General features: G+C 52.2%; 2 protein-coding genes and 1 long non-coding RNA gene across 3 annotated transcripts; 1 reads left to right on the top strand and 2 right to left on the bottom strand.

Annotated features, from left to right (window-relative positions):
- Positions 1-104: 104 nt before the first annotated feature.
- PTMS (parathymosin) lies at positions 105-15,218 on the bottom strand. Its single transcript, XM_043564237.1, has 7 exons — positions 15,130-15,218; positions 15,000-15,003; positions 4,351-5,034; positions 1,308-1,379; positions 1,034-1,112; positions 830-891; positions 105-659 (listed from the first exon to the last, which is right to left on the bottom strand). Exons 1-7 carry the CDS (start codon positions 15,216-15,218, stop codon positions 609-611), a joined length of 1,041 nt encoding a protein of 346 aa, XP_043420172.1. The 3' UTR covers positions 105-608.
- Positions 15,219-15,367: 149 nt separating this feature from the next.
- On the top strand, positions 15,368-20,908 carry MLF2 (myeloid leukemia factor 2). Its single transcript, XM_043561853.1, has 9 exons — positions 15,368-16,014; positions 16,588-16,665; positions 16,928-17,054; positions 17,296-17,331; positions 18,153-18,206; positions 18,610-18,738; positions 18,906-19,065; positions 19,897-20,109; positions 20,353-20,908. Exons 2-8 carry the CDS (start codon positions 16,616-16,618, stop codon positions 20,082-20,084), a joined length of 744 nt encoding a protein of 247 aa, XP_043417788.1. The 5' UTR covers positions 15,368-16,014; positions 16,588-16,615; the 3' UTR covers positions 20,085-20,109; positions 20,353-20,908.
- On the bottom strand, positions 20,171-25,302 carry LOC122472376. Its single transcript, XR_006294419.1, has 4 exons — positions 25,185-25,302; positions 24,732-24,804; positions 23,946-24,149; positions 20,171-20,275 (listed from the first exon to the last, which is right to left on the bottom strand). It is a non-coding gene; the product is annotated as an uncharacterized LOC122472376 (long non-coding RNA).
- Between the last annotated feature and the right edge of the window lie 1,184 nt (positions 25,303-26,486).

The raw sequence follows: 26,486 nt of genomic DNA, 5'->3' as shown, positions 1-26,486 counted from the left end.
GGGTGGTAGGAGGGTGCAGCTGCTTTTTTACAGAAGAAAAGGGTCCTGACAGAACCTGTCGTCAGCCACCCTCCTCCCTCTGCCCCGGGAAAGCAGGAGACAGGTTAAAAACAGAAGCGCGACCGTTTCTTTATTAAATTATACAAAAAGGGGAGGGGAGGGGAGGAGGGCAGCTGTGGGGCTCGGCCCCAACCCTGGCCCCACCCCGGCCTGGCGCTGTCTGAGAGAAGGGGATCTGAGGGAGACTCAAGGATCAGGCAGGGTAGGGATGGGCAGGACATGAGGCTGGGATGCAGAGGTGAGGGAGGAGAGGCTACCCGAGGAGGGGTGGGGAAGGGAAGAGGAGAGCAAAGACAGGGAGAGGAGCAATTGGGGACCAGCTGGGGAGCTCAGATGGAGCAGGTCGGGAGGTGGAACAATGGCAGAGTGAGGATGGAAGGGGCAGTGTCTGGAGAGGCGGACATGAGAAGGCTGGGGACAAAGAGGGTGGCAGTTCTGGTGCAGGGCCCAGAGCAAGGAACCGGGTGAAGAGTGGCTGCACTCGTCTGTTCCCACCCCCACCTCCAGGCCCCGAGGGGCCTCCCACCCCCAGCCCATTGGCGGGGGGCTCATGCCGACGCCCCATTTTCTGTCTTCTGCCGCTTGGGATCCGCTTCATCCTGTGGAGGGAGAGTTGGGGTAGCTGCAAAATGGGAGAGGGACCTCCCCCTGTCCCTGCCCTGCTCCAGCCCCCGCCCGGGCACCACAGGCATCCAGGTCCAAGTCCAAAGGGCTCCCAGCCCCTGCTGCAGCCCTGACAGCCCCTCAGGCCCCACAACCCAGCCCAAACCTCCTCTTCAGCAGCTCTCTTCAGCGCGGGCCCTTCGTCGTCATCTTCTTCTTCTTCCTCATCTGAGGAGCCAGAAACGGGTCATTGGGGAAGGGCAGGAAGCTCTGGCACAGACCCCCTGTGGTCGCCCTCAGCCCTGCTTCAGGTCTTCAAGCCCACCCTGACTCTGTTCCTTTGAGCCCAGCCTCCCCTGCCCCTCCCCACCTTCTTCTTCCCCCTCATCCTCCTCCTCTCCGTCCTCAGCAGTTTCTTCTTCTTCCTCCTCAGCTCCGTTCTCCTCCTCCTGCGGGGGACCAGGAGGGAGAGCAGTGTCAGGCTGGCCAGGCTGGCGGTGTGCCTCCACCACCACCAGTGGCAGGGGTGTTGAGGGCCCAAAGGGTGGGGCGCGGAGGATGGGAGGGGCCAAAGCAAACGCAGGACCCAGCCCCCCCAAGGTAACTGGAGGGGGGATCTGAGTCTCCACCTGACCCCTGCGCACCTCCACCACTTCTTTCTTTCGCTCTTTCCGGCTTGCCTTCTCCTCCACCTTCTCTTTCTTCTCCTTCAGGTCCTGCAAGAGAGAAAGAGGTCACCTTCCTCTCACCACAAATGAGCTGCAGACGGTCCCTCTCGCCCCGTTCTCCCTCTGCAGTGAGCTTTAGAGGAGTGTAAAAACGGAGGAGTTGGCCACAACAGCTCAGAGGCAGAACAGAGGTTCCCGGGTCCCTACGGCCACAAAGGGGCTGAGACCAGACACCTTCCCCAAGACTCAAGGGAGGAGAGAAAAGTGATGAAGATAGAGGAATGGACAGCCAAGGTAACTGCTCATGACCCCCATCAAGTTCTCCAAAACCTCCTGGGCTGAAGAGTTCAGCTCAGCAAAGCAAATCCCCTCCATCTGCTCACAGCCCTGATGCCCCACCCCCTCTTGAGGTCCCTCCGCCTTCCTGGCCTGCCCCCTCCCACAGCCTGCCCTGCTCTGCCTTTTGTCTACCTCTGGGGCCTTTTCCTGAGTATTCTCTCTCCTGGGCATCCCTCCCGGCTTCCCCTCTCAGCCTTGAATGCCTTTGTTTGTCTGTGTGTCCCCCAACTCCTCAGGCTCCTACTTGGCCAAACACGACAGGAATAGGGAGAGCACCCCAGCCTGATACACACCTACTCCAAACCAGTTCCGAGTAGTTTCCTCCTCCCTAAGCCCAGCCCCTGGTGCAGGCAGTGGTGTGGAAGGGTAGAAGTCACCATTTCCAGGGGGAACATAGGTAAAGTACGATAAAGGAAACATGGAAGGGAGAGGGTATCGGACATGGCAGATGGAGAGAAAGACAAACAAGGTCTGGGGTGGGATGGGAATGTAGTAGGGGAAGGTACCTGCCTAGAGTGCCCTCCCTCCACTGCCCCCCTCTCTCTCCTTCACCCCAGGAGCCCACCCAGCAGGCACACCTTTGATGTCTTATTCTGATGTGGCAGACAGGAGTTGTGCATGGGTCCCTTCTCTCTGGACATCACACTGGCCCTTCCAATTTAGATTCCAGTCCTCTTTCCACACACCCCCACCCCCACCCCCACCGCCCTTGGCAGGCACTGTTCAACTGTGGATGTCCCTGTGCCATCTGATGTGGTGCTGGTGTGCAACTCTGTGTATCTGATTCCATGTGGATGGAAGTTTTCTGTGTGAGTGGCTCTCCCGGGAGGGTGTGTCCTTTCTGGAACAGGATCAGGAATAGGAGTAGAGGTTGGTGCAGAATGGTTGACCTGGAGGGACACTCAATTCCCTTTTCCCTTTAAGAGGAACACAGAACACTGGACCCTCTCACTCCAGCTAGGTTTCTTCATGCCACTTCCCTGCCCTCATTTCGTTGCCACATGGCGGGGATGGCATTTCTACTACCTGGTGGGCTCTCCTCTACATCCTGGGCCTAGAGAGCCAGGGGCTAGTCAGCTTCTCTCTGGGGGCCCCAGCACCAGGTCTGTGCTGCCCTGGCCTGAGTTTCCCATCTGGCCTGATAGAGAGGGAGGGAGGGAGAACGTCAGGGAGGGAGGGAGACTACCAGAGACCAAAGTCCAAGGGGCCGGGCCCTCTCCTCCCCTGTCCTGTCCTTCTGGTCACTGTCCTTCCCTGATCCCTTTTCCAGGAGGGTGTGTGACCTAGGTCTTGTGCTAAGCAGCTCCCTGGCCTCATTAACTCAACACAGGCACACACACTGACACAGGCTGACACCGATTCACACACACAGCTACAGAGGAGCGCCCACGAGATCCGGAGACACATGGCCCGGTGTTTGGGCATCCTGGCACACACTCTTGAGACAGCACGAGAGCACAGCAAAACCATTCGGCACTCACAAAGCGGCAACATGGCTCCAGAACATCTACGTCTCCACATGCACACATGTAACTGACACGGGCAGTCCCACACACTCGCTGGATTACAGACATACAAAGACACCTACTCAGTGAAGTCACATGCCACCGCACAGCCCACCGGAGGGCCACACGGCACACCTTATCAGCTCTCACACATAGCCCCTCTCTGCCACTGCCTTTAATCCCACTGGTTGCCCTCTTTCACTTCTGGGGCCTCTAGGAGACCTCTGTGACCTCCTCAACAACCAACCCTACCCCCTCCCCCGAAGTCTGGCTCCCAGCCCCCAAGCGCTGGCCGAATTAATTTCCCAAAGCGACACTCAGCAGGTTCCCTAGGGAAATTAGAGGAAGGCTGGAAGAGAGGCAAGGGCAAAGGGATGGGGCCAGGGAAGGGAGCTGATGAGAGCAAGGACGGCTCGATGCAATGCCATGTAACGCTGAGCTTCAGCTTTCTCGAAGGCTATTCCCGCCCCGCTTCTGATTTTTAGGAATCCAAGACTCTTTAAGCGTGAAGGGGGCGGGGGGTGAGGGGAGAGGCTGGAGGGGGTTCTGGAGAGAAAAGAAAGCTGAAGGCCAGTGGGGTAAGAAATGGATATAGATGGAAGGGAAGGAAAAGGAGAGAAGGAGAAAACAGACACAGGCAATAGCTGTCCGAGCACAGAAGCAAGAGGCGGTCGGGCCTCGAGGGGAGGGGCCCGAGAGCGGCAGCCTCCCGGGAGAGTCCTGTTTACTCTGGAGGATCTCAAACCGCTTAGGAGAGGAAAGGTGAGGTCAGACTGGAAGGAGAGCCGGGGAAACGGGGCGCGGAGAGACGGAGCGGGGGAGGGGCACGGTAAAGTGAGCCGGGGCGCGCTCCGACGGGAAGCGGACGGGGTAGAGGCGCGCGAGCCGGAGCCGGAGCCGGAGAGGGGTGGGGACGACGGCGGGGGCCGGGCGCGGGCCGAGCGGCGAGGCCGGAGCCGCGGCGCGCGGCGCTCTGGAAGCTAGAGGGCGCTGGCGGGAGCCGCGCGAAGCGGGGTAGGCAGCGCCGGGCAGGGGAGCGGGGGGGAGGGCGGAGTGGGGTCCGCCGGGACCCGGCGCCAGGGCAGCGTGGGGCCGTCGGGGTTAGCGTGGGGCGCAAGACCGCGCGGAGCCCGGGGATCGCGCGCGGTCCGGGCCGCCGCCGTCCCCGCCCGTACCTTGGCGCTCAACTCGGCCGCTGCCTCCACGCTCTTCTCCGACATGGTGCCGGGGCCGGGGCCGGGGCTGGCGGGGAGCCGGGGTCCCGGGGCCGGGACGGAGGGGCCCTGGACGGCGGAGGGTGGCCGCGGCCGGAACCTGGCGCGGTGGCGGCGGCGGCGGCGACAGCGGCAGCGGCGGCCGCTCAGCAAGCTGGGTCTCTGGAAGAGGCGGCAGAGGCGCGCGGGGTGGGGCGGGGGTGGGTCTGGAGCGGAGACCCGCAGGGCTGCGGCCGTCCGGAGGGCGGGCGGAAGGGCGGTGCGGGCGGTGGCCGGCGCGCTCCGGCCGCGGTCGCTCGGTCCTCGGCTCGCCGCCCCCGCACCAGCAGAGCTGCCGCCGACCAGCCGCTGCCGCCCCCGGGCAGGGAACCCGCTTATAAAGGCGGCGCTGCCCGACGGGAGGGGCTTCCCAGGGGTGGGGCTGGCGGGAGCGGGGAGGAGAGGAGAGGGGAGGGGGATGAAAGCGGAGGTTGGCGAGGTGGGGATAGGAGGATGAAAGCGAGGGGAGGGAGCGCGCGAGAGGCGGGAGGGAGGACAGGACCAGGAGGGGAAATGGAGAGACTGACGGTCGAGGAGAAAAGGAGTGGAGCGAGGAGGTGGAAAGGGGTGGGGTTCCTGCGGGGAGGGACCTCTCCGAATCCCGACCTACTGCCTGCGAAAGTGGAGTCTGTCTTTTGGGGGCGGACTGGAGGGATGGCCAGAATCCTACTGACCCTCCCCCAACCCCCCTCCCGGCCCCCCCGCAAGAAATCCTGAGATTTTGCCAAGGGATGGGGTGGGAGAAGCAGATGGAAAGGCCGGGCAGGTATTTGAGAAACCAAAAGCTTAAAGAAGAGGAAGAGGGTGGCGGAGCTACTTCCACCTCGCGCTGGCTTTCCGTTCCCGTCCTGCATCTCCATTCTCTGGCCTTAAGATGGAAGGGCCAAAAGGGCAGCACACCCTCTGTCCTGCCCTAGGCTGACATTTGTGACCCCTACTGGGTTCCTCCCGTCCTGGATCTTTCTCGAGATCTAGAGGTGTCAGAGGCCCTCCAGGCTCCTTCCTTCTTTTCCATCTCGGACCGCTCTTATTCGCCCATCTCGTCTCACTTGTCTTCGCCTGGTCCTTCTTTTTCTCTTCATCCCTGTTCATTCATCTGTACCCAGACCCCTCCCTCACAACAATTTATACCTCACATCTCTCATTCTTCGGTTGCCTCTTCACCTCTCATCTCCCTCTTCTACCCTTCCATCTCTGATCAACACCCCCCCCCCCCCCCCCCCCCCCGCCCAGACCACACTATTCCTGTCCCATGTGAGTCTGTCACCAGGCCCTATATCCTTTGCTGATTCCCTCCAACTCCTCTCCAGGTCCTGATTGTCCACATTTTCCCTCTCTTTCCTTTTCTCTTTCCTTTTCTCTTTCCTCGGTTGCCATCTTCCCTAGCCTTTCTGGATTGTATTTGCCCCCTTTGCAAGGGGTTCGGGTCTGGAGTTCCAGCCCCGCCCTGTACCACTCATCCTCAGTTCCAGGCCCTCAGTCTTGGTATCGTTGGATGATTTTGAGAAGCTTGGAATTTCAGGAGCTGGGTGTGTTAACCGTCAGGAAGGTGGATGGAGTGGAAGGCTAGGGTTTGGAAAAAGATACCTTTGGTGTGTGTACACTCCCATATTTGTCTATCATTATCATTATTTGTCTTATTATTTTCATTTTCTTAAGAAGGACACACTGATCAATCATCATCATTTGGTATCTGAGTGCTTAAAAATACCATCTTTTGGGCCCGTGGTGTACACACTTCCCAATTTCTCTTTCTGACTCTTCTATCAGTTTCTCGGTCTCCATCTCCTCAAAAATCTTGGAGCCCCACCCAGGTTTTTCCTTGCCGGACAGACTCTGATCATCGTTCTCGGAGATCTTTCCATCTCTATCTCGATCTGTTTCTCTGACTCACTCACTGATGTCTTTAACGATCTCTGACCCGCTCCATCTCTGTACTCTTCTTGCTTCATTTCTCTCCCTCTCCCCTCTCCTTTACCCCCCACCCAGTCTCCCAGTCTCGCTCCCTCCTGTCAGTCTCTTTCCTCTCCTTCCCACCCTCCTTTCCTCATCCCCTTCTCCACCTCCCAGCCCCGCCTGCCGTCTCGGACACCCTGCTGGGCTCTTACCCTGTTGCCCTGGTAACCGCCCCCCACTCCGGTCACCTCCACTCCCCTCCCCCCTCCAATCACCGCCACCAACAACCTCCATCCACCTTCCTCCTATTTTTCCTCAGAGCCAATAGAAACCCTGTTGCCAGGTGGAATGCTCATTTGAATCAGCCAATCCAGGAGTCTAACTGCTTGCCCTGCCTTATATGGGGATTTGAGGAGGGCCACTCCCCCCACTCCAGCCCCACAGGGGACCAGCCCCTCCACTGTCCTTTCTCCCCGCCCTGGAGAGAGCCTGGGACCCTCCCTCTCACCCTTGTAGGAGGGCCTGGCCTCCCATTTCTCTAACTGGGACCACCGGGGTTAGTGTGGGGAGTGGGCCGGACTGTGGGCTGGGCCTCTGGGCTGGGGGTGGGAATGAGGTGTGATTAGGAAGGGGAGGCGGAGGGAGCCGGGAATTTTGCCCAGGGAGGGGTGTCTGGGAGCGGAGGCAGCTGCAGTGGAAAATTCCAGGGAGATGGAGAGGCAGAGAATGGGAATCCTGCCCCAAGGCCCAAGGGAGTGCCTTGAGAATCTAAGAGTTTGGACACTAGGGTCCCCAGGGACCACAAGAAAAAGATCCAGGAAGCAGAAGGCCTGGATCTAATTCCCTTCCTGCATGGGAGAAGCATCTCTTATGCTTTCCTGTCTGGTTGGACAGCAGACCAGTCTCCTGAAGTCTTGGCTTCAGGAGAAAGAAGCTAGAAGTGAAACTTAGGATGAATTTGGAGTAAGCCGTGAGCTGAAAGCCTAACCCCATACCCCTTAGGGTTAGTCTCTGGGCCTCTGGGGCCAGCGGTGTTAAATGATGCCAGCTTGTGTTTGCTCCTTTCCAGAGAACTATTTCTGAGACCTTGTAGAGGCTTGCCTATTCATAGGGTTCTATTACTCCCCAGTCCAACTGAGATTTTCTCCCACTAGTTGAATGGGGAAACCTGGTGCTTCTTACGAATTTTCTGGAGGTTGGAAAAGGGAAGCCAGGTGAGAATAAGGGAGGCATGAGCCCCTGGAAACCAGGACTTCTGGCTTGACATCCTAGAGATTTACTTCCTTACCGTCTGGAAGGTGTTCAATTCTAATTATTACCTTCTCAGTCTTTTGAAATGTGGCAAGTGGTTCTTCAGTTTCCCCACTAGAGTGTCAGCTCTGTGAGGGAAGGACCCAGGCAGACTTTTTATTTTTTATTATTATTTTGTTAAGTAATCTCTGCACCCAACCTGGGACTCGAACTTACAAACCAAAGATCAAGAGTCACATGCTCCACCGACTGAGCCAGCCAGGCGTCCCAACTGCTATCTTATTCCTAAGTGAATTCTTCCCTCTCTCCAGTTTCCTGAGGTTTTTCAGCTTGCCTGTTTATCTGATAAGTTAAGTGCTAAGGAAGGCCTAGTTATCAGTGAAGGCATTGAACAACAGAAACCTGAAAGTTGGACCTCCCCACTGCTAAGGAGTTGGACTCCTCACTGCTTTTTTTATTCTCATTCCACTTCCAATAACTCATTTTCTTTTCCTCATTTTTCCTTTTTTTTTTTCATCTTTTCAAAATTCAGTGGAGAGTTGAGAGGAGAGGGACCCCTAGAGAGATGCCTAAACCAGCCTAAGTTTGCTCACGTTTGAGTTCATTGCCTACAGGAATGTTCCTTAAGAAATCCTCTTCACAGCGCGCCCGGTGGCTCAATCGGTTAAGCATCTGACTCTTGATTTCAGCTCAGGTCATGATGTCACAATTCCGTGGGTTCGAGCCCTGTGTCCAACTCTGTGCTGACAGTGCAGAGCCTGTTTCAGATCCTGCCTCTCCCCTGCTCATGTGTGTGCACCATGCTCTCTCATTCTCTCTCTCTCTCTCTCTCTCTCTCTCCATCAAAAATAAATAAACATTTTAAAAAAAGAAAAGAGGGGCGCCTGGGTGGCTCAGTCGGTTGAGCATCCGACTTCGACTCAGGTCATGATCTCGCAATTTGTGAGTTTGAGCCCCGCATCAGACTCTGTGCTGACAGCTCGGAGCCTGGAGCCTGCTTCGGATTCTGGGTCTCCTTCTCTCTCTGCCCCTCCCCCACTTGTGCTCTGTCTCTCTCTATCAAAAATAAATAAAATATTTTTAAAAAATTTTTTAAAAGAAAAGAAAAAAAAAGAAAGCCTCCTCACAACAGTAAGGCACATCCATCATGAACACTACCCGTCCAGTTGTATCCATCATCATGTTCTACGCACTTTTAAGTAGAGGTAAAGTTTTTAAATTCCAAGTTTTCTTTTTGCCCCCTTTATGAAGCCTGAACCCTTGCATTTCAACAAATTTTTATTGAGCTCCTCCTTGGTGTCAGCCACCACGCTCCGTGATGGAGACACAAAACCTGAAAAATGGTCCCTGCCCTCAAGGAACAGATGGGGAGATTTCAAGGGCAACCTGAAAAGGGACATGTGTCCAGCACTCTATCTACCAGGCAAACCAGACAGCACATGGTCCCCTCTATCAGTACACTTTTCCAAAATGCCTCCCAGATCTCTCCCGGTTTTCCAAATCCTTACACATTGTTCCCAACTCCAAACAGCCTCTGTTGGTTCCTCCACCCTTACTGATGGTCTCCCCTGTCCCTGTGCACTAGACCTAGCACGACTGGAGGCACCACAGAGGAAGAGCTCAATAAATCACTGAATTCCAAGCCCTGACACATCATTTCGGACCCATTCTCTGAGCCTTCTCTACCTTCTTCTTTGAGCAGGCCCAGGAAACACACAACCCACTCCCAGGACACTGACTTGCCTCTCTCTCTGACTTGGGATTTTCTAACTACTGATGTCCTGGTGGTCACTGTCTTTTTATGCTATCATCGTCACAACCAAAAGTTGTAGGCTTTCTTACTTCCCCATGAATCTTCTCTCCAGCAAAAAGAATTGGTTTTACCATCCTACGTCTCCTCCAGATTTTTTGATTGGCTTCTTTAATTCTCCATGCCCTCTTCCTGACCCCCTTCACTTTTAGACCAAGCATAGTTTGCCACTGCCCGACCCTCTACTGTCCTCCTTTAATTTCTCTCCATGTGCACTCTTTTCAAAAAGCCTTCACAGACCCTCTAAAAAGTCCAGAAGGAACATTTATAGGTGCTTTCTGGCTCTGTCCAATAAGATTTTCTGTGATGATGGAAATGTTCTATATCTGCACTTTCCAATGCAGTGGCCACTAGCCACGTGTGGTTATTGAACACTTGAAATGTGGCTAGTGCAACTGAGGAACTACATTTTTTAAACATTAATTTATTATTATTATTATTTTATTTTATTTTATTTTATTTTAATTTGAGAGCGAATGCAAGCAGGGCAGAGGAGCAGAGGGGGAGAGAGAGAATCTTAAGCAGGCTTCCTGGGCCCCGGGATCATGACCTGAACTGAAATCAACAGAATGTCCAGAGCAACTCTGGCTGCTGTGTTGAAAGTCACATGGGCCATTGTTGTTGTATACTTTACCGTAGGTGCACGTCCGCTCAGGGTTTCCACAGTTTCACAAATTCAACACACCATGTGGCTGAGGCAGAGGACAGAAAGTAAAAATGAGAAAGCTACAGGAAAATGTTACCAGGCATGACAGCTAGAGACTCATTTTGTGCAGAGGGAGGACTCAGTAACCAGGAGAAGGCAATGAATGACAGTGTTGCCCGAACACTTGCCTGTGACTCAGCCTCCCTTAGCAATTCCACATGTATTTCCCTGGTTTTAAGCCCCACTGCCAGCACAGACCTCAAATATGGATGACTCTCAAACCCCTCTCTCTAACACTGGGACTCCTTCCCTTCTTTTCATCAATTCTTGGATCCTCTGGAGCTCTTCAAACCTGACGTGATCCAGGTGAAATTCCCTTGTTTTCTAGTTCAGTTAAAGGTACTGTCCTTCACCAGTTCATTCCTGCCACAGAGTCATCCAAGACCACCTTTTCTTTCCCTCCCCAGGACTCCCACATTTCACTTTCTAAAGATTCCTTAAGTGCCTCCCCTTCTCTCCAAACTCAGTCCTGTCTCACTCGAGAAGTGAACATCACTTGTTGACTTTAAGCTTAATTCACTAGGGTTTTCAACCATGATCTAAGAATGTTTGTATCTCCAGCACTGACCTCCCTACCTGGCATATTGGAGAAGCTCAAAAATGTTTCCTGAAATGCATAAACTGACTTTCTACCTAAAATACAAATGGACGGTTGTCATTTCCCTACATAAAACCTCTTGATAGCTTCCCCACACCTATAGGATGAGGTCCAGAAGCAAACAGGGCCCTTCAAGTTCTAGTCCCTTTGAACCTATGTACTCTTATCTCTCAGCACTGTTCCCTCAAAAGTTTTGCTTCATTCAATGTTTTCCTCCTTACAGTTCTTCCCAAATGGAGCAAGCGTACTTTTGCACTGATCGCATATCCTGCCTGAAGTACCCTCCTGGATTCCCTACCCCAGTCCCCAGGTCACTGACTCCTTCTTCTGAACCACTTTTGTACTTTTAATATACATTTTTCTCTTGCAGCCTTCATCACAGGATTATAATCAAATCCATGCTGCCTACCCTTGCTAAGCTGTGAAACTTCTTGGGCAGAGACCATGTCTTCCTTGTCTTTTTATTCCCAGCACCTAGCACCATGCCTGGCACATAGTAAGAGTTCAGCAAATATTGACAGGAGCTACCGCACAGGTACCACAAACTCCAATCCTTATGTCTATGTTAATCACAAGGCATTCTGCCTCCTTCAGAATGTCTTCTTGAAAAGATTAGACGATAGGAAGTTCTTAAGACTTAAAACCTCAAATTCTAATGCTGATTAATCACATTACCATATCTACTCAAGATGGTCTAACAACTAATATCATGTGGTCAAACTGCATATAGAACTCACTTATTTATTTTTATTTTTTTAATTTTTTTTTTTTGAGAGAGAGAGAGAGAGAGAGAGAGAGAGAGAGAGACCAAGCATAAGCAGGCAAGGGGCAGAGAGAGAGGGAGACACAGAATCCAAAGCAGGCTCCAGGCTCTGAGTTGTCAGCACAGAGCCCGACGTGGGGCTCCAACTCATGAACTGTGAGATCATGACCTAAGCTGACTGAGCCACCCAGGCACCCCTGGAATTCACTTATTTCTGTTGTCTACATCTCCTTCTACTTTAGGTAGTCAGCTGCTAAAGGTAAGACTATCTGGATCAGTTATCCTGTGTAGCCAGCCACATGGTCAGAATCTTACAGCCAGACACAATTTCAGTATATTCTCAGACCAGTACTTGTATGTTCTCAGTACAATGGGGAAAGCAGAATGGTCATTTCTTTCTCATTCAGGCACCCAGGTCAAGAAACTTTGGAGTTATTCTTGACTCTTCACAAAAATAAATAAATATTTTAAAAAAGTATATATATGTATATATGTGTACATATATATATATATATATATGTGTGTGTGTGTGTGTGTGTGTGTGTGTGTGTGTGTGTGTGTGTAATCTGACCACTCCTCCTCCTCCACTGTTTCTGATCTACTCTAAGGTACCGGCAGATCTCACCTGGATTATGGCAACAGCATGCTAATAGGTCTGTTTCTCCAGAAAGGGACTATTTGTCCCCCAACAGGGACGATTTGTCCTCCAATAGTCTATTCTCCATACAGTAGTCAAAGTGATCCTTTTGTAGGTCTTACAAAATCCCACATTATCTGGCTTCCTTCTTTCTCTGTGACCTTGTCTCTTACTACTGCTCTTCCTATCTTCCTATCTTCTCATATCCAATAGTACTCTTCCTCAGTCTAGGCACATTGCCTTCTTTGTGGTCCCTTGAACACACTAAGCATTCTTCTGCCTCGGGGCCTTTGCTCTTACTATTTCCTCTGCCCAGACTGCACTCACCTCATCTATTCCTGAGCTTGTTAGGTCTCTGCTTAAATGTCATCTCATCAGGGGGAACTTCCCTAGTCACCCTAAAAAGCAACCACCACTTCCCAGCTACTTGCCTATTCCTCTATCCCCCGTCTACCTTGCTTTATTTTTCTCTCACTACTGTATCTCCAGAGCCAGGAATATTACCTGACACATAGTAGACATTTAATAAATATTTGCTGAGTGGATACGGATATGAAAACAAACTGAAAAGTTGACTTAAGAAACATGCTCCTGAGTCACTTTTTAATCTTACCCTGACCTGGTGTTCACAGTACAGCTTACTCTACCTAGGGCACCTTAGCACTAATTTTCAGGGTTTTTCTCGCTTCCCCAATACATATGTGCCTATACATACACGCCTACACTCAATCACACCCATTCGCTTTGGCTCAGGCAGGAAATCCAGCCTCCCCTGACTCGGACATCATTGCCCCATCCTCATTCTGTCTTAATATCCAACTGTCCTGGGATTGCCCCAAATGCATGACCTCACAATCTAATGGGGGCTCCTTTTCTGGCCCAGCTCTACTCTCACAAGGACTTCCTGACTTTGACTCCATCAGATAGAGCAGGGAATGTGAGAACCACATTGTTTCTCTTCCTTCCCCAAATCCTATCCTCCTTGTGTTAAGCCACACTCCTGGCAGGGTCCACACCCTCCTACATCTTGTCATATACAAGACAATCCAGTGACTGAAGAATTTCTGTTCATCAGAGTTCATTGGACAGAGATGGAAGGAAGGGGAAGGAGGGAAGGAAGGGAGGAAGGAAGGAAGGAAGGAAGGAAGGAAGGAAGGAAGGAAGGAAGGAAAGGAGGGAGAGAGGGAAGGTGTGAGGGAGGGAAGAAGGAAAGAGAAAGAGAGGGAGGGAAAGGGAGGGACAGGAAAGGGAAGGGAAGGCAAGGGAGAAGGGAGACAAGAACTCTGGTTGTGGGGGACATAAAGGTTACTTGTAAAATTACATGCCTTCAATTTCTGGGGTAGATGGCTGCCTATGAAGTATGTCTCTGGGGACTCTGAAAATGAGCTCTTGCGCTTCCGTCTTCATCCCCACATATTCAATAATTTCTTTTTAACTTCAGACAAAGCCCAGGTTTGGAGCTTTGTCTCACAGTTAGAAGCTAAGTTGTAATTTGTAAATACTCTTAGGAGAGGTAATACACTGATTTAAAATCAGACAAAGGTAAAAATGACGGACATCAGATTCTTGTTTTGGAAGAAAGAAGAGAAAGTTTTCTACACACCTAAAAAGCAGTAGGTAGACAATACCAAGTAGTGGAAAAAGAAAAAAAGAGGAGGCCAGATCTCCTATCCAATTCTGTGAAAGTTGGACATAATGGGATGAGAAGGGAGAGGCTGGAAGGTGAGGGACCACACTTACAAGTCTGGGCCACAGAATGTTCACTGAGAGAATAACTGATCACATGCCAAACTGCCTTTGGGGCAAGAGGAAAAGGGGCAGTTACAGAGTGGGATGTCCAGAGATAATCTAGAGAATAAACTTCAAAGATGTGACTAAGTCTCTTCCCCAGAAATATCAATGAAAAACAAATTTTCTTTTATGCTGTCTTTGTCTTTCTTTGGTTTTGCCAGTCTGCCAGCTTCTAAATTATCTGTCCCCCTCTGTCTCCACTATTGTTTTTCCCTCTTTAATGATGATCAAGTCCAGGGGCACCTGGGTGGCTCAGTCGGTTAAGCGTCAGACTTCAGCTCAGGTCATGATCTCATGGTTTGTGAGTGCAAGCCCCCATCAGACTCTGTGCTGACAGCTCAGAGCCTGGAGCCTGCTTCAGATTCAGTGTCTCCCTCTCTGTCTGCCCCTCCCCTGCTCACACTCTGTCTCTCTCTCTCTCTCTCAAAAAATAAACTTAGGGGCGCCTGGGTGGCGCAGTCGGTTAAGTGTCCGACTTCAGCCAGGTCACGATCTTGCGGTCCGTGAGTTCGAGCCCCGCGTCAGGCTCTGGGCTGATGGCTCAGAGCCTGGAACCTGTTTCCGATTCTGTGTCTCCCTCTCTCTCTGCCCCTCCCCCATTCATGCTCTGTCTCTCTCTGTCCCAAAAATAAATAAACGTTGAAAAAAAATTTTTTTTAATAAAAATAAAAAATAAACTTAAAAAAAATGATCAAGTCCAAAAAACCTGACTGAGAAGCCCTGCTCCCAGTACCTTTTTCTGAGCCACCAGGAACCCCCTCCTCCTTCACCCCTAGTGAAGTACATATTGGGAACAAGTGTTTCACGTTGTCAGCCTCCACACAGCACTAATATGGCTAGCAGCCAGAGTAAAGAACCAGGGAGAGCTAGAGTTTGGAAGAGTCTGGTTTAAAGTCCCTCCCTAGACAGTCCAAATTCCCCTGACACCCAGGGGGAGGGCCCTTCTCTCCAGTGGGGCCAGATTTTATGCAAGACATTTAGTATGTCAAAGTTTCAGTCTTTAGCGTTGGAGTTGGGTCTTCTGGGTCTGATTTCAGCTCCACCCCTGGGTGATCCTGGTTAATGGAGCACTCCACCCTTTCTTCTCCCAAACTTTAGACCCTTGACCTACCAACCTACCTGCCTAAAGGCAAGAAAGATCAGTGCAGGACTCGGAGCTCTTGAGGACACAGCAGTCAGAGAAAAAGAAAGGGGAGAGACTGGCGCTAAACGAAATGATTTCAGAACTACAACCTTTGCCCAGACCTACCCTTCACACAGGGTAACTGAGGGGTCCAGGAGCCTCGCCAACGCCAGTTCCCAAAGGGCTGTAGTTCCAGCCTGGCCGAAGAGCGCCATCTGGCGGCCAGCCCTCCCAACCTGGATTCTCTTTGGCCCCGCCGGAGTTCTCGAAGCCAGAGCTAGACAGGGGCAGAACTGTCACCTCCTCCTGTACGTCACTCCGAGGACCCCGCCCCTGCTTGGAACGCGCCTCCTCCCGACGGGACTGGCCCTAGCGCCTCCCCCGCAGAACGGCCGCCCTTCCTCCCTCTTGGGCTGAACGCCGCTCGGGTAGAAAAATCTGCTTAATGTTCCCCCCCAGGATCCGCCCCACCCAGTCGCCCACAGGGAGCCCGCCCCTCCCCGCCATGGGAATCTGCCCCACGGTCTCTTCCTTCCCCTGAGGGAACGTGCCGCACCGCCCTCCCCCGCCCCGTCCCTCCCGAGGAAGGGGAGCCTCTGCTCCTCCCCCACACCCTCGCAGGGAGCCTCTTCCAGTCCACAGAGCCCAAATCCAGGTTAGTGATGAGGCCTCCCCTCCCCTGGTCCCCGGAAGACCCCGCGGCCGCAAGCTCCGCCGCCCGGGAAGCCGGCCCCAGCCCACTCCCCTCGCCCGCCAGTGGGCGGAGCTCCGCGGGCCCGGCCCCGGGGCGGGCTGTCCCATCGTGACGTCACTTCCGTCCGGGCCTGGCCGCGGTTCGGGCTCCGTGGGCCGAGGGGGGTACGGAGGTGGCAGCCTTGGGAGGCGGCGGCGCGGGAGGCCGAGGAGCACCAGCCCGGACCAATCCCGCGTCCCGGGCCGCAACCCCCGATTCTGCAGCGCACCGAGAGGCGAGACCGGCCGGATGGGCCGCTGAGCCCGAATCGGGGACCGGTGAGGCTCGAGCAGAGCGGGCAGCCGGGGCCAGGGAGGGAGCGGGCCTGCGGGGCTGCAGGGTCTGGGATGCGGGGAGGGGAGAGGGCCAGGCCTACCGCTCCGGCTCGCCCGGCGGTGAGGCGCGGGCCGGGGGAGCGGCAGACAGGCGCGGTGGGGATAGTGAGGCCGGCCTGGGGGAGGCCTGGAGGCGGCTCGGGGTGAGAAGGGGGCCGAGTGGCTGGGGTCATTGCTGGGGCGAGGGCCAGCCCTCGGGATTCGCATCTGGAACAGTGGCGTCGGGGGAGGGGGCTATGCTTCTGGCCAGGGCTCTTGGAAGAGGATGGCTGTGAGTGGGGGGAGGCAGAAGACTGCGAGGCTTGGAAAAATTTTCCACGGCCCTCCTTGAGAGGTTTGAAGAGCTCTTCTCTCCCGTGAGGGTGGTGTCGACCACCACCTGGAGAAGGGTCTCACTGGAGTTTGGGGGGTTCAGTTACAGCATTTGGAAGGGACAGTGTCCTGAGTCCCTTCACTGAGCCAGGTGTGCAAAAAGCCTGGCTACCTCCGAGTGTCTGAGCCTCCACATCTTTACAGCGTGGAGCCCCCTGGAGCTAAAATCAGGATGTTCCGTTTTATGAGGGACGTAGAGCCCGAGGATCCTATGTTCCTGATGTGAGTATTCCCTCCCCCTTGTGTTCTAGGGCGCTCATCCTACTCCAATTCAGGTCTCTAAGTGATTCAGACAGACATCTGGGTTCCCATTGCTGGCATTGGCTGGAACCAGCTGGATACTCAACTCTAGCTCAGACTTGGAGAGGAAATAGGCGTCTGTGCCACTGTTTCCCCATGACTTTTCTTTTTTGCTGGGGGAGGCGGGGAGTGGGTGTTGACTGTTTGGCCCTTCTGCCATCCACACTGTATACTCACTCCACAGGGACCCCTTTGCTATTCACCGTCAGCATATGAACCGAATGTTGTCAGGTGGCTTTGGATATAGCCCCTTCCTCAGCATCACAGATGGCAACATGCCAGGGACCAGGCCTGCCAGCCGTAGGATGCAGGTAATGGTGCTGCAACATACCTGAGACCCAAAGGAAGCCTGGAGGGTTCCTTTGATCTTTCTTGCGCTTTAGCCAGCTTAGCAAGTGGAATGATCTTTTTTTAGGAGTGGGGGAAAGGGTCTGCCAAAAGGGTTTTGTGATCCCTTTTTGAGAGGAGGATGGAAAAAAAGCTGGGCCCATGGGCTTGGGGTTGTAATGAATAGGATGTGGTCTCTAATTTGTTCTTTGTGTTTTCCTGCAGGCTGGGACTGTTTCCCCCTTTGGGATGCTGGGAATGGTGAGTCCTAACATCTTTGTGTCCTTCCATCTCAGACACGCTCTAGGCCCTTAGATATTATTTACAAATGTGGCTCTCTGGAATAGCTTTATGGGTAACCCTAGAATCTTTTTAAAGTTGATTTATTTATTTTGAGAGAGAGAGGATGAATCCCAAGCAGGCGCCGTGCTGTCAGTGCAGAGCCCGACTCCGGGGTTCCATCTCACAAAGTGTGAGGTCATGACCTGAGCCAAAATCAAGAGTTCTGTCACTTAACTGACTGAGCCACCCAGGCGCCCCTACAATCTTTTTATAGTGTTCACAAAGCTCTGGTCCTGTTGTGTGCTCTGAGTCCTGTGGGTTAAAGATGTTCACTTACTGACCCCTGCATTCTAGGAGCAATACCTATTAGGGAAATGTGATTGCCTAGCAAAGTTTGTCTTCCTGGGGATTGAGATGCAGTTGAAGGGCCAGCAAGAGATGGCTTTTTAGAGGTTTTTTTTGTTTTTTACTATTTCATGCCCACCCCTTTTTTTGTAGGTTATAATTCATTTACTTGGGTGTGCTTCTTAAAGATAGGAGGAAATAAGGCAGTCAGGAGAACAAAGATGGGATCAGAGCAGCCATAGAGACTGAGGAGGAAGGTAGCAGTATGTGGGAAGGGAAACACGGAGAGGAACATTCCATGTACTGGCCATGCTAATGAAGAGACAGAGCTGTTGCTCCGTGTGAGGGAAGAGGAGAAAGGGAATGTGTAGCCATGCATCTAGCGGGTGCCTAAACAAGATAATCTGAGCACTGACTTTGCTTTCCTGACTCTGTTTTCCATCTCTTTGCTGCAGTCAGGTGGCTTCATGGACATGTTTGGGATGATGAACGACATGATTGGGAACATGGTGAGGCTCTTACGCCATACACTTTTGCAGTCTTGTTCTCAGTGATGGCTGGCGACACCTTCTTGAGTCCTCTGAGGCGGGGGCAGGCAAGAGTGCGCTAGGGAAAGGCTCAAGCCGGATAAAGTCATTGAACCCAGAGAGCATTGGGTTCCCTTATCTGTTCTCGTGGCCTAACTAGGAAGCAGCAGGAGCAGTCTTACTAAGCATGCGATTAAGGCTCAGTCTCTAAAGGTCTTTCTTGTTTATTGTTGGACTCAGAGGAATTTGGGGGGTACTGATGACTCCTGATGTTTTCTCATTTCTCATGTTTTGTAAGAAAGATACAGACAGGAACAGGCAGCTGAAATGTGGGATCCCTTCGCCATAGGGACCGTTCAGTCCTGCTGTGTGTTTTCCTCCACAGGAACACATGACAGCTGGAGGCAATTGCCAGACCTTTTCATCCTCCACTGTCATTTCCTACTCCAATACGGGTGATGGTGCCCCCAAGGTCTACCAGGAGACGTCAGAGATGCGTTCGGCACCAGGCGGGGTGAGTTGAAGGGCTTTTGATATCCCAGAGAACACAGGGTTGAATGACACGCACAGAAACCCTGGCTTCTTTTTTCGTGATTGGGTTGGGGGTGGTTTGTCTATCCCGGCTTGGTGTAGCCAGGCTTTGGAAGGGACAGCTGTGTGCTGTGTTCTGCCTCCTCCCAGATCCGGGAGACTCGCAGGACCGTACGGGACTCGGACAGTGGGCTAGAGCAGATGTCCATCGGGCATCACATCCGAGACCGGGCTCACATCCTCCAGCGCTCCCGAAACCACCGCACAGGGGACCAGGAGGAGCGGCAGGATTATATCAACCTGGATGAGAGTGAGCCTTCTTTTCTTCTCATCACCCTTCTGGCTCCTGGGCCGGTAGCCACTGGTCCTGTTCCTGCGAGCTAGGAGACACCAACCAGCTTTCTCTCCTTACCTCTGTAGATATTTCTTGGCAAAGTTCTGGGTGGACCTCCTATTCTTTTTTTTTTTTTTTTTTTTTAATTTTTTTAAACGTTTTTATTTTTGAGAGACAGAGAAAGACAGCATGAGTGGGGGAAGAGCAGAGAGAGAGGGAGACACAGAATCCGAAGCAGGCTCCAGGCTCCCAGCTGTCAGCACAGAGCCCAACTGCACAAACCCACAAACTGTGAGATCATGACCCGAGCCGAAGTCAGACACCTAACTGACTGAGCCATCCAGGCGCTCCAGGCCTCCTATTCTGACCTCACTTGAGCCCTGTCCTGTCAGCTTTAGGGGCTAAGTCAAGCCCTGGCAGTCTCCTCGCCAAGGAGAGGCCAACTGTCAGGATCAGTTTTTTTCTTTCTCAAGTCAATAAGTATTTATTAAATACTTATTGTGTGCATGGCACTATGCTCCTTAACTTCATAATTACCCCGTTCCTGATTTCCTTCTTGAGTAGTCCTGCCTTAGGCCTGCTGGTGGCTTCCACATTGGAGTCGCTGTTGGCTATTAGCTCGTGGAACCATATGGAACCCCAGACTACTAAGAACAGAAATTGTTGGTGTCCTTCAACATGTCCCCACACATAGTTTCAGCCTTTGCTGTATTTGTTCACCTGAGAAGGCTGTGGCTCACGCTTGCCTCTGCTTCCAGAAGCCAGCCTGTATATTTAAATGTCACGTATGGTCTCTGTGCTCTTCAGGTGAGGCTGCAGCATTTGATGATGAATGGCGGAGGGAGACATCCCGATTCCGGCAGCAGCGCCCTCTGGAATTTCGACGGCATGAGGCTTCAGGGGGTGGGGGACGAAGGGCTGAGGGGCCTCCCCGCCTGGCTATACAGGGACCTGAGGACTCCCCCTCCCGACAGTCCCGCCGCTATGACTGGTGAGGGCCCTAGGCCCTCAGCCTCTCTTGTAAGTATTGAGAGGGAGGAATTGTAAGGTGTCAAGCACGGAGGGGGGGTTGAGGCACGTACCTGTGCATATTCCTTTGTCATGAGGCAGAAGGAGTCCAGGTGCCCAGCAATTACTGCCTTTGATGGTGTAAGTTTTAGTTGGTGTGAAGAGAAGAATGCTGCCACTGGAATGGGAGAGTAAACCCAACTCCTGGCCTTTACGTTTTGTCTTTTGACTCGCTCTTCTCTCTTTCCCTTCCAGGTACAGGCTGAGAGGCTGAGAAATCATCCCCCAAATAACTTTTTCCTCTCCAGCTCCCACTCCCAATTTAATATTAAATTAACAGGCAAGCTGGCCCCCCACCTCTCCCTGGGGGTCTCAGGGAGAACCTTTCACTGCCCCCTTTACCTACTTTTTCCTTCTTTAATCCCCTACCATGATGAGTCCCCTTCTCCTGTATCTGCTAACTTGATTTTTCATTTTGCTGCTCCATCTTTGAGCCTCCTCACCTTCCCCTTTCTACCCTCGCCATGCATCGAAGGGGCTTTTGGGGTGAGCTCTGGGTTTAGGGGCTTCCTCTATCCCTCAGCTGCCCTGGATCTTTGCCCACCTCCTCCTCAGATCCCCCACTGCAGAGGCCATAGCCCTTATCCAGGGCTGTGTGTGGAGGGAGAGGACTGGCTCCCAACCCTTTCTCCCTTCCCACTCCCTGCACATCACAGAAACCTTCCCTACACCCTTCTCTGCCTTTATTTTTTGATTTGTGCAACTTGTAACTAGGTGTTTATGGAATAAAGGAGAATGGAAAAAAGAGCAAGTAGGATTCTGGCTTTACTTTTGATCTTTTCCCTGTTCAAATTCAACCCTCCTGTCTTCTCGTCACCTTCTTGCCTTCCCTCTGTCTCCACGTGTGGCCTTCTTAACTCGAGTTCAAGCCCAGTACTTCGGTGGTAACAACAGTGGGACAGTCAGAGCCCAGAGCAGCAGCAGCGGAAGTCAGTTGGGCTAGGCTGATGGGTGAAAACAAGCAGTTTCACCCTTGGCTGCTGTCTCCCTTGCTTTTACTGTAACTTCACATGTCAGGGAGAATGTAAGGCATATCTCCTAGGTGCCTGAGGAATTTGGTGCCCCTTGTCCCTTGGGCATAGATTCTCCCCTGGACTGTGGGTGGGAACACGTGTGGTACCGAGCAGGAAGGCACAGGCCTTCGAGGGGGAGGCGCTTTGGAGTCAGCAATGTCCTTCCACCCTCAGTTGTTGAGAATTTGAGCCCAGGGAAGGAGACCAGAGAAGAAAACCAACCTGGAACCTGAGCAGTACTGGAAGGGCATGAAGTGCTCAAATTTCTTAAGACGTTCACTCTTGGCTTGACCTGGCTCGGCCAAATGGGTCACTCTGTTCTTGGGAACTTAATGATAGTAAATGCTGGTAAGGGTCTGGTGATGGTTTCTTTATAACAATCTTTGGTTCTTCTCAGTTTATGGTAAATCAAAGTCAAAGAAACAAAACAGCACAGGCACCTGGCTGGCTCAGTCAGCACAGCATGCGACTCTTAAACTCAGGGTTGTGAGTTAAGCCCCATGTTGGGCGTAGAGCTTACTTAAAGAACAACACACACACACAAACAACTCCAGGCTCTGGTTCCTCTTAGAGAAGGGAGGATCTTTCCCATGTCCTCTGTGAACAAACAGATTCAAGAGGATCTGTCTAGTAGCTGAACGAGCAGAGGGAGGAAGTAGAGAGCAACGATCATGCATTGACGTCCTATTCCAGGACACGTGCCAAATCTCATTACATAGGGCTGGTGAAGATCCATGATCAGGGTCAAGGGAACCAACCCTGTGGCCAAAAGAATCCAGGAATCTCAGAAGTCAAACAAGTACAGGCTCCCCCCGCTATCCGAAAACAGAGTGTTCCTGTGAAAGCTTTCGGAAGCTGAAATGGCATAAAGCGAACCGATTACTATTAACTTCTATGGAGAAGTGTTTGAGCATTCCCAGGCCCAAAAAATAACCTTGAATTTTCTGAAACCGTCCTGCTAAGGGACGCACAGAGCAAACGGATGCTCACAGACAGCTCAGAGCTAGGCCTGATGCAGAGAAGCTGAGTATAGCTCTGGGGGAAGGAGCGTGGTGACCGCCCTCTTGCCGCTCTGGGCATATGGCACCTCTACAACTTGCTGCAAAGCCAAAAGCTTGCCGAAAGCTATTTTCACTTTGGCAAAAGCAAAAATCCCCTTCGTATTTCTTTGTGTTAGCCCAAACCGGTCTTCTGCACATGTGAAGTGGCTTAATGTAAACTTGTAAAAGGTGAGGGGTGCCTGTATAGATAATTCATCTCCTCCCGGGTGGCTGAGTGGCTGAATTGTAGATGATGGGACTCAAAGCGTCCACAGCCGTCAGTCCCAAGTGTCAATCTGTGCTCTGTCCAAACAGACATATATGTCCTTCTTCTGGGAGTGGGAACAGCTTTTGTGAGTCTCCTGTGGAGCCCACAGGACAAAGAACCCTAGACTTGTAAGGGATGCCCAGAGGCTGGGTCCTCGGCTCTGCCACCAGCCCAGCCATGTGGTCTTGGGCAAGTTATTCACTTCCCTGAAGTTTCCGGCAAGCTGTAAAATCTTAGGCTGCAGTTCATGGCCAACCTGGTCAATCTGGATTTCACAATGCCCACACTCACAGGTATGGTTCTGAGTGGGGGCTGGAGCAGGGCAAGGGTTACCCGGATTTCAATCTAGGTGAGTCAACCTAGTGTTTCACGAGCTCTCCCATATGGGAACTGGCTTTCAGACACATGGACTGATTTTCACCCCTACTTCCTGCACTTGGGTGAGGACCACCCTTCAACTCCGTGCTTCTTACTCCTAGAACCCGTGACTGGTTCTCAGCAGGGATCTGTTGTGGGGAGTTAGTGAGCAACATTCTCCTAGTGAGGTGCCCAAGAACCAGCCCCCTAGCACTTGTTGACCTGTCTGCCACTGCAGGGTGAGGGCCAGGGAGCAGAAATGGGAAAGGAACCCTCAGGAAGGAAGCCAACATTTTATTTCTGGTCAGCTCTCCAACTGGGCCCAGCCTCATTCACAACAGCCATCCCCCCAGCCCTTGGCCCCAGCATCTGGAGGACATAGTTGGGCGCATTATTTTCCTCATGGCTGATATTTGGCTGGAGGTTAAGCTATCTACAGGAGTGAGATTATGAACGCAGCCTGACTTGAGTAAGACCTGGCTCCACCACTTAGCATGACCAGGAAGAATTCTTAATCTCTCATCAGTTTCCCACTTTGTAAAATGGGCCTTTCTAGGTGCTCGCTGATGGCAGTGGAGACATGGGTCCATCCTGCAGAACTGAAATCCGTGATGTAGTATGCAGAAAGCATTTGACACAGTGCACAGGTTACAAATGACTGATTTCTCCCTGATTCCTCTGTCTTGCTCCTTTGATGCTCTCTGGTGATCCTCATCTCTGTGCCCGTCCTCAGGACTCCTAAAATACTCCCAGCCACAACTTGGAAATCATCATCCTGGCCTCCAGCCCTCTGTGGTGCCAGCTACCCAATTATTATCTTCTGCCCTTTCCAGGCCTCAGCTTTCCAGACCAACAAGTAGAAGCAAATGTTTTGGGCCACTCTGACCCAGGCCTGCTTGCAGTTTGGGATGTTTTCCTTCCTATGGTAACAAAGGGACTCGGGTCCTACTGACACACTTTATCCAATGTCCCTTTCCTCCCTTCTTCTGCAATCCAATGCCCAAGTCACAAACCAGTCACCCAGAGGACCAGGAGTTGATCCACAACGATAACCCAGTATTCAGGTCTCCCAACCCACATACTCCAAGTGCACTTAAATACTCCACATACCTGCCCTGCCCCGATGCTCCCAGTCCTGGGCATGGGGCCTCCCAACGGCTGACGGAGCAGCAAGGGTCAAGGTTTCCTTCTCCCAGTCCATTCCAGTTGGGATAGGGATTAAAAAAAAAAAAAAGTTGTCTTTATTTCTCTCCTTAGACATTACTGGGGTCTTCAGATTAGAGGGGTGGGATCCAGGTGGGGCTGCACTGGAAGCTGGGGAGGTGAAGACAGGGACAGTTAGGCACAGGAGGTGCTAAAAGGTAAGAAAAAAACAGGGGACTGGGGACATGGGGAGGGAAGGCCTTGGGTATCGGTTCCGCCAAGCAGCCTCCCAGCTAGCCTCCATCCCTGAGGAGAGCCTGTGGGGGGCACAGAGCTGGCATGGCGTGAGGGACGTACATGGAGGGGCCTGGGATGCAGAAGGCGGGCAGAGCTGCTTTGGAGGTTGGGCAGGGAGCGCTGGCAGCTCTGAGCCTTCCCATCCTCAATGTCTGCCCTTAAATGGGAGCTCTAGGGAGACAAGGACAAGCAGGTGGTGCTTCTCCCTCTGGGCTCAGCCCTCCCTGTCTGCGCCCCCCTCCCCGCCCCCATGCTCTGCTCTGACTGTCCCTGGGATAAGTTAGCACTCCAAGTTCCTTGGCCCTTGTCTGCCCTTTAGGATTTTTTTTCTTCCCTGAAGACCTTATCTTTGGCATAGGAATAGGGTGCTGCCCCCAGTTCCCCTCGGCATCCCTCCCACCCTCTTCATCTGCTGTCACCTGCCACCCGGAGGGCTTGCAGGTTCTGGAGAATTACCTCCAAGATGTAAGTGTTCGCCAGCCAAGCGGCCAACCGAGTGTCCGCAGCTAGGACATTTGGACACATGGAGCTGGAAGACAGGAGAGGGGGGCATGGGATACGGCCCTAGAGGTGGAATTGAGTCTCTAAAAAGGGGGGAGCAGAAATACCTTAGGAAAGGTCAAGGTCACACTGAGGTGGGAAATGGTTTGATGGAGAGATTCTTGGAAAACTGCTGGTGACTTTAGTGAAGATATCCTGGGTTTGTGTGTGTCGGGTGTGAAATTCCCAACTGACAGGCAACATGGCAGGGAAGGGCAGAAGCGGGTTCCCAATTCACATAGACCTTAATGTAAGCAAACCCAAGTTTGCTATATGCTATAAATAACATGCTATATGCTAAATATATGCTATGAATAACGATACGCTATAAATAATAACACTTTTAGAGTTAGAGACCTTGCGGCTCACCTTCTCTGGATGTTACCAAGTATGGTAGCAGATGGGCATCACCACCCCGGACCTCCTGAAGCGGAATCTTGAGGTTGGAGAGGATTCCACACAGCTTAGCAACAATTACAGGTGTCATCCAAACCCCAGCTCCTATGTCACTGCTTAAGAAACAGAGGTGACTGTTGACCACGCAGTTAGCTAGCTAGCAGCACTGCAAGAGCCAGGGCTCAAAATCCGGATTGACACAAAGGATACTAATGGGTTGTACAGAATGTGTCACCATGGGGTTCCTTTATTTTTTTTTTATTTTGTTTTTTTAACGTTTATTTATTTTTTTTGAGACAGAGAGGGACAGAGCACGAATGGGGGAGGGGCAGAGAGAGAGGGAGACACAGAATCGGAAGCAGGCTCCAGGCTCTGAGCCATCAGCCCAGAGCCCGACGCGGGGCTCAAACTCACGGACCGTGAGATCGTGACCTGAGCTGAAGTCGGACACTTAACCAACTGAGCCACCCAGGCGCCCCACCATGGGGTTCCTTTAAATAGTTCCTCAGTAATTTTTAAAAACTTTTGTATTAGGGGTGTCTGTATGGCTCAGTCGGTTAAGCATCAGACTTTGGCTCAGATCATGATCTCGTGGCTCACAGGTTCAAGTCCCACGTCGGGCTCTCTTCTGTCAGCATGGAGTCCGCTTTGGATCCTCTGTTTCTCCCTCTCTCTCTCTCTGCCCCTCCCCTGCTTGCACATGCTGTCTCAAAAATAAACATTAAAAGAAACAATTAAAAAAATTTTTAGTGTTTATTTATTTTTGAGAGAGAGACAGACAGACAGAGCGTGAGCAGGGGAGGGGCAGAGAGAGAGAGAGGGAGACACAGAATCAGAAGCAGGCTCCAGGCTCTGAGCTACCAGGACAGAGCCTGACACGGGCCTTGAACCCATGAGCCTTCAAGCTGTGAGATCATGACCCGAGTCGAAGTCAGCCATCTAACCGACTGAGCCACCCAGGCGCCCCAAGAAGAAACCATTTAAAAATTACTCAAGTAATAACATTGCTTAAAATGATGAATACCAGTAGCCTATATGCCTGTTTTTTAAAATCTTGTATTTTTTTTAAGTTTATTTATTTTGAGAGACAGAGAGAGGTGGGAGGAGTGGAGAGAGAGGGAGAGAGAGAATCATGCAGGCTCCATGCTATCAGTACAGAGCCTAATGTGGGGCTCCAAACCCAAACTGTGAGATCATGACCTGAGCCGAAATCAAGTAGGTGCTCAACTGACTAAGACACCCAGGTGCCCTAAATCTTGTATCTTTTAACATATA

Source organism: Prionailurus bengalensis, chromosome B4 (genome assembly GCF_016509475.1).
Source record: "Prionailurus bengalensis isolate Pbe53 chromosome B4, Fcat_Pben_1.1_paternal_pri, whole genome shotgun sequence".
NCBI lineage: Eukaryota > Metazoa > Chordata > Mammalia > Carnivora > Felidae > Prionailurus > Prionailurus bengalensis.
This window is presented reverse-complemented; position numbering and strand designations above follow the sequence as displayed.